The sequence below is a fragment of the Drosophila navojoa genome, chromosome 2 (genome assembly GCF_054131105.1).
Source record: "Drosophila navojoa isolate 15081-1374.11 chromosome 2, UAZ_NAV_1.0, whole genome shotgun sequence".
Classification (NCBI taxonomy): Eukaryota; Metazoa; Arthropoda; class Insecta; order Diptera; family Drosophilidae; genus Drosophila; species Drosophila navojoa.
Genome location: NC_142890.1, coordinates 31742156 through 31749504, shown reverse-complemented (window position 1 = coordinate 31749504; position 7349 = coordinate 31742156). Strand labels below are relative to the sequence as shown.

Below are 7349 nucleotides of genomic sequence, written 5' to 3'. Positions count from 1 at the left end.
TATCTTCATGGAACTTTAAAAAGAACTTTATAAGCACAAGTCTCTAGTACTTGAAATACACTTTTTACAAACTTAAGGGTGAGGGGGTGGACATAGGGGTGGGGGTAAGTTTTAACAAAAATCGACATTGTATAAAATGCATATAAATATATATTTATTTATATATTTAAAGATGTACTAGATATAATTTAATAAATGGTTTTCGATAGGGTTTTTAATCAACAACAAAATTACGGGATATGCCATCAATTTTTGAAGATAGACTCGATATGTGCGCTATATATACGAACGTTTAAAAACAAAAGTTTGAAGTCTTATATCTTCTGAGATCGAAGCGGTCATACATAAGGTTCAGGGTATAAAAATTAAATTAAAGTATTTACCTGATTCGGTTTATTTAATCCACATAAATGTCTTTCATCAAATCGAGAAATTTATGTTAATAGGCTTTCGCATCCCTGGTGCATATTCTCCTCAAGCCAGCAATACTCTAATATACTCATTGATGAATTCCCCATATGAAGGAGTATGAATCAGGTATTATGGGTTAATCAAGTCATCTGATCCAACCGAAACGTGGGATTGTTTCTTCTGGATCAGGTGATCTGATATAACTAAAATACCAGATTCACACTTATTAGGCAACTTCAATCATTCAATGTATGGTTTGTCGATTTCTATCCCTCGCTTCTTCAATTTACAAATGATTCAACCGACTTGCCGATTGCCATAATTGATATCCGATCAAACACCAGTTCCAATAAATGAAGTTTCGCGCGTCCAAGGCTTATAAGTTTGGGTAGGGTAGCTACCTAATTAGGGTAACTAAAAAGACTGATTTCGGTGAAAAATATTTGCATAAGACTCAATGTATTTGTGATATTAACAATAAATGTGGCAATTAGAGTCAAATGTTTTGACTCTGTGTCATGTCAAACAAAAGGAGTTCCAAACCGGAACAGATGGGAGTGGCGTTGTCGTTGCCTTTGCCTCTTCCTCTACCGTTGCCGTCGGAATCGGGTGAGACAATTTCTTTTCTTGTTGCCGCCTCCAACGGTAATGTTTAAAGCCGAACTCGCACTTCACGCCTGATTTGCATTTGCCTGCGACTCGAAGAACGTGCGAGGCCTCGTCTTGGCCATGGGAACTGTGATTTATGACAGCCAATCGATCCTAGGCATCAACCCCAGCGGATCGCTACAGAGACTGAACTGAGCTGGTGAACTTGTGTTTAGATTAAGTCTCAGCACTTGCGAGTGAAGTGAATTTGAATTTTCCGCATTGATATGGAGATTGATTTCTGCGAAGTTCCGAGGTGATCAAGCGAATTACCCATATTTCTACATTGAGGGCTGATCCGAAATGGCTTCTAAGATGGCCGCAGCACTTCGAGCACTCCAGCATTTGCGAAATGGTTTCTGGCTTTGGGGTTGGAGAGAGGCCTGCACCGGCCGTTCCTGTACTTATGGCGAGAAAATGGAAAATTCGATGTCGCCATAAACATTTATTGCTACTTCGCAAAAACTCGATTACAGACGAAAGCGGACAGCGAACAGACGACGGAGAATTGAGGGTAGCCAACAGCCCACAGTGGTCCGACGGACTGTGACTATAATGCCAATGCGCAGCCGCCATTTTATGGACCACGCCTGGGCACTTATGGCATCATCGGAGGGAAGGCCGCACATGGCGCGGTTGGCCTGAATCCTGGACCCATGCTGGCAGCCAACTGCTCATCAGGTTCCCCTGAGCTGAAACGGATTTTGTGCTTAGTCAGGATATGAGGATGTAAGAATGTGAGGATGTGAGGGTGTAAGCCTGTGAGTATGCCAAAATGATACACAGACGCACACTCGAGCTCGACTGCAGTTTTATTGACGCTAGCACTTGGGAAAATGTATACAATTTTCATTTTTATAACTTTTACGCTCCAACGCACGTCTGCCGTCTTCAGCCCGTCGCGGTTGGCCATAAAACGAATAAATGTTCGCAGCCATAAAACTTTATGGGCCCAAGCACCCAAATTGGATTTGCGCCATAGAGAAGTTTTAAGCGAATTTTTCGGCATCGGAAAGGAGCATTTGATTCGCGCATTCGCTGGGAACGATAGCAAGAGAGAGGGAGAAACTTGTCAAAAACTTTCTCTACTCCAAACACAATACTCATTCAGTGTCGACATGAACAAATACATTAGTCTTATAACATTCACCGTATTTTGGGCCCTGTTCGCCATCATTGGGTGCATCATCGCCATTTGCTTCAAGGAGCGCTCGATCATACGATGCTGCGTTCTGCTGACGGCCGCCTGCTGCTGGATCGTTTGGCTCGTCACCTTCGTAATGCAAATGAATCCCTTGGTCGGCCCCCGCATGCATAGGCCCATTTTAATGGCAATGATGTCCTATTGGAAGAGATCCTATATACACGACATGCCAGACCCCTAGTCGCCGATCTATCACCGGGCGCAAAGTGCAGCTGAAGGTGCCTCGAAATTTACTTTGATCAATATTATGCAATTACTTCACATAAGAAAACTGCTCTAACCTTTTAAATGTATTTGGGTAATGTAATTAAGACCGCTTTCCTTGCAAAAATTCGCACTTTCTCTGATTGGATTGAAAATACTTCCTTTACCAAACAGCAAATTACTAAGTCTGAGCGCCAATTGATATGCATTATTCAAAACATTTTCCGTATAGAAACTACAAGGACATTGTCGTATATTGTAAATCGTCTTGTATAGTAAGGGATATTAGTAGTAAACGGACGGACAGATGCGAAAACTGACAGTCCGACGTACATCAATACATCTATTGTACTTGATGACCACTAACCCCATATGAGTTTCCATGTATTCATAAAACAATTTAATTTTTTCCCAAATTTCCAATACAAACCTTATTTGAAATAGTTTCAAAGCTATTGATCTCTTCTTTCACTAAGCGCATCAATAATTGAAAAATACAGCTTTTTACCTCCATTAATACTATCCCATAGAGGGTACGCAAAAAAACAAAAAACATTGATTAAAATAAAGGAAACGAAAAAGAAAAATGAAGTTCACACGAGTTATTTAACTATATAATTTAATATACATTATGCGGAACTGTTAGTTTTAATCTCTACGGAGTGATTCTGTTGTATTTCCATATAAAGCGCCACCTATGATATATTGTGTGAACTTTTATCTAATACATAAGCCATCGACTAGTTGCAGTCTGTTAAGAGCTGCTCGCTATAAGACTGACATTATTGTGGTGAAAACAAACGCAACATATTCAGAGTCTAACAAGTGGCCGCTGTGCTAAGCAAAAATCTTAAAGCTTCCATCCACATTGAAATGCGATGGCTAAAACAACACCATCCGCATTTAAAAACTTATATTTATATATACATGTATATGTACATATCAAATCAAATCAAACAAATAATAACTTTTATTAACTCATAAATAGACTAAGTTGCTTATTAATAACACCAGGTCATCATAAATCCAGTTCATCCAGCAAACGTAATATAAACTTAGATTTCAACCGCCAGCAGATCGTCAACCACTTGATCAGTATCTATAGCAAAATAGAGAAATGTTAATACAGTTTTCTATTGTTGGATATGTTCTTACCTGTAATAGTTCGCTTTAAAGGGCCCTGCTTTGCTCAAGCCCAAGAATTTCGCCTGTGAGTCGGTTAATTCGGTCAGATGGGCATCAAAAGTCGACAAATGCAGACTAGCCACATATTCATCTGAGAATGGGCAACACCAAATAGAGATACATCAATTCGTATACAACTATCAAAAGAAATAGTTACCCATCTTTTTTGGAAGTAGGTAGACATCCGACTTGTATCGTCCGGGCGCCGAATAAAGCTCGATAAGAGCTAGGGCCTGTGTGGACGAGGCCACCGAGACGACAAAGGAGGAGATGGTGGAGCATGACAGATTTACCAAACGTCCTTCGGCCAGGAGAATTATCATCTTGCCGTCAGGCCAAATAATGTGATCCACCTGGGAGCGGACTCGCTGCCAGGTCAGCTCCGGCGTGTGCAGGCTGCTCACGTCTATTTCGGAGCACGAATGGCCCATGTTGCAGACGATGCACCCGTTCTTCATGCGATTCATGTGATCTCGTGTGACGACATGCTTGTTGCCAGTTGCGGTTATCACCACATCTACCGCCCGTATGACCTCGCCCAAGCGCACCACTCGATAGCCGTTCATGGCCGCTTGCAGTGCGCATATCGGATCCACCTCTGTGATATATACCACACAGCCCTGCCCCCGAAGGGCCTCGGCGCAGCCTTTGCCCACATCCCCGTAGCCGCAGACAACAACCTGCTTTCCGCCAAACATAATGTCCGTCGTACGCTTCAAGCTAGTGGCAAATGGGATGGATTAAATGATTTCACAGTCTCTTGTCTAGTTACCTGTCCAGTATGGAGTCGCGGCATGTATAGTATGTATCGAACTTGTTTTTCGTTACCGAGTCATTGACATTGATCGCTGGCACAGTTAGCTTGCCCGCCTTCGACATCTGAAAAACGAGGGATATCGGGTTCAATAGGTGGGCGAGTATGTGATGTGTGGTTGGTTACACTCACCTGGTACAGCCTGTGCACACCTGTCAAGCTCTCCTCCACAATGCCCTTGATGGACTTGAAGTAGTCCGGGTATTTCTTAAGCATTAGATGCGTAGCATCGCCGCCATCGTCGAGGATCATGTTCGGCTGCCAGCCCTCTTTGTGGATGCACTTGTCCAGGCACCACCAAAACTCCTCTTCAGTCTCGCCGCCCCACGCAAAGATTGGCACCCCGACCTCCGCTAGTGCTGCTGCCACGGCATTTTGGGTCGAGAAGATGTTGCACGCTGCCCAGCGAACGGATGCGCCCAGTTGAATCAGAGTCTCGATGAGAACCGCCGTTTGCGCATTGACGTGGGTGCAACCCACAATCTTTGCATTCTTCAGCGGCTTGTCCTCGGCCGCACGTTTGCGCAACGTCATGATTCCCGGCATCTCCTGTTCAGCGATCTCGATCTCCCGCCGCCCGAAGGATGCCTTGCCAATATTCTTGACGCAGAAGTCAGAGCTGCCGCTTGAGTTGCTCTGCTTGGCATCTTTCGGCGAGATCTCGTCCTCATCGGAGCTGCCAGTGAAGCAGGCTAGAGGCGGGAACAACAATTGGATCGATTCAACCTATCATTGTCTACAACTCACCTGAACTAAAGGAACACGTCGATACATCGGAAAATCGACGAGCTTCAATTCTCGATTTACTCACTGGTGTCTGGTGATGGAAAGGGAATCGTAAGCGTTACGTATGCAGTCTTTAATAGGAATTTGATTGAATTTAGTGTAATCTAGTGATACAACAATAACAAATCGCAGAAAGAGCAGAGCAGCAGCTCACAGCTAGTGGTAATTGGCATCGTTTAGAGTATCAATGATAATTCGTAGCGCCAATTGACGATGTGTAATCGCGTCTTCAAGACATCACATGCCAATATTTAAGTAAACGAACAAATTAATCAATTCAGCAAATGTGTGCTTTGCATTTGTATCCCCAGCCCATTTGCTAAATAACCTGTGTACATTTCCATAGCCGACTTCAATAAACATTCGACACATTCGCACTCACATCTAGATCACATACCGACGCACACCTGCACAAATGTTGGTGTCTATAGATTTGTGTGTGTGTGTGTGTGAGCATGTGTTTGTAAATACATCATCAATTCATATGTTGTAGAGCTAGCATGTTCTTTATATGTACATATGTATGTATCATTTAATGCCCTCTTCACAATGGAAACTTGGCATGTCGGCTTTAAGATAATATTCCCCCGCCCAAATCCCTTAGTATACATACATATACAGCCAATAGAGGTGTAGTTAAACATGCACCGGTAAATTACAAAGGGACTCTTATATCGAAATACTGTATAACAGTTTACCACTGAGTATCGCGCGGTCGTTCTCACTTATGTACATACATAATGTCTGTATGTACTTCGTTTTGTTTGGTCTATTACCTCAAACACACATACGCACATTTATACAAATGCGCTATTCGATATTTCGATTGTTAAATATTTTATCAGGACTCTAAATTTAGCATACTTTAATGAGTTGAGGCGAGGACCCAAGCAAATTGGTAGGATAGGTTACTTACCTTATCGGCCAAGCTCAAGTCGGCAAATGTCGTCTCCGGCATTTTACTCATCTTGCAGACACGTTTGGCTGAAAATTATACAATAAATACTGAATAATAACATCGCTGGGGCTATCGACCTTCAATCCAATCACATATAGCCAATGAACAAACTGGTTCTATACACAGTATATTTTTCAAGTTTGTCAACAATCGCCGCTGTTTTGTTTTTACTTTTTGCTTTTTTCAATCAGCTGTTTAAAGCGTGAAACGTAAAGCGCAAAGCATACGCGACGAAGCACGTGACCGACCGATCGCTGAGGGAATACCAGCGTCAATAGCTGTAGCGATTGAGCACTGACTAGAATGGCCTGTCACAGCTAAAGCTCTGCACTCACCAATCCGTTCTCTTTAAGATCTCGGCACAGCGGGGCCTAGTGCACTTCACTCTGTCTCGCCTTCTTCCTAGTAGCACTCTTCACACTCGCCTCTACTGTTTTCTACGTCACAGCTACACGGTCTCCTTTTCCTTCTTCCTTCTTCCTTCTTCTTTCCTTCTTCGTTCTAACTTCGCTTGCTTGCGTCACAGCTACTGAATTCCCGTCTCCTTGTCAATGTCCCTTTTCACACTCGTCTTAGTCGTTGTCTACGTCACCGTTACTGGGTCAAGTGCGAATGTGGAATGCCGAGTCTCGCGATGCTTTCGTGTGCTCTTGTCTACCTCGAACAACAAACTGATTCACATCAACTGGTACTGCTTATGTTTATGGAGAGCAGAGCGATCGTATAGAAATAAAGCAATAATACAAATAAAGAACGCAAAGCGAATGCAGCAACTAACCGAGCAGAGAAATTGCTCATACACATGCACACACACACACATACACTCTCATAGGCACAGCGGACCTACAGAAATAAACATCTTATCTTACTTAAAGCTATTATCGCTCTTCGATGTTGCCTCTCTCTCGCTCTCTTTCTCCCTTCATCTACCCCTCTCTATCTCTATCTTTCGGTCTCTCTAACTCTCAGATCGGTTAGATGACAGAGGAATCTTCACAATACAAATCGCTTGAACCGCTCGCTTATCAAAACTTGACTTGACTCATATTGTGGCTATGCCAATTATCAAAATCATTGGGCTCTTGACGTACGTAGATATAAAACCAAAATTAACTCGGCGAAAGAGATATGTTAGACCA

At 42.8% G+C, this 7349-nt stretch overlaps 2 protein-coding genes across 2 annotated transcripts; one reads left to right on the top strand and one right to left on the bottom strand.

Annotated features, from left to right (window-relative positions):
* Window positions 1-2112: 2112 nt before the first annotated feature.
* Window positions 2113-2552, top strand: VhaM9.7-d (Vacuolar H[+] ATPase M9.7 subunit d). Its single transcript, XM_018099370.3, has one exon. It carries the CDS (start codon window positions 2178-2180, stop codon window positions 2442-2444), a length of 267 nt encoding a protein of 88 aa, XP_017954859.1. The 5' UTR covers window positions 2113-2177; the 3' UTR covers window positions 2445-2552.
* An 862-nt stretch (window positions 2553-3414) lies between these two features.
* On the bottom strand, window positions 3415-6902 carry AhcyL2 (Adenosylhomocysteinase like 2). Its single transcript, XM_089264018.1, has 9 exons — window positions 6652-6902; window positions 6546-6605; window positions 6169-6236; window positions 5214-5283; window positions 4599-5158; window positions 4425-4531; window positions 3810-4372; window positions 3623-3743; window positions 3415-3566 (listed from the first exon to the last, which is right to left on the bottom strand). The coding sequence occupies exons 3-9, from the start codon at window positions 6217-6219 to the stop codon at window positions 3560-3562; spliced, it is 1479 nt and encodes a 492-aa protein (XP_089120144.1). The 5' UTR covers window positions 6220-6236; window positions 6546-6605; window positions 6652-6902; the 3' UTR covers window positions 3415-3559.
* Window positions 6903-7349: the final 447 nt, after the last annotated feature.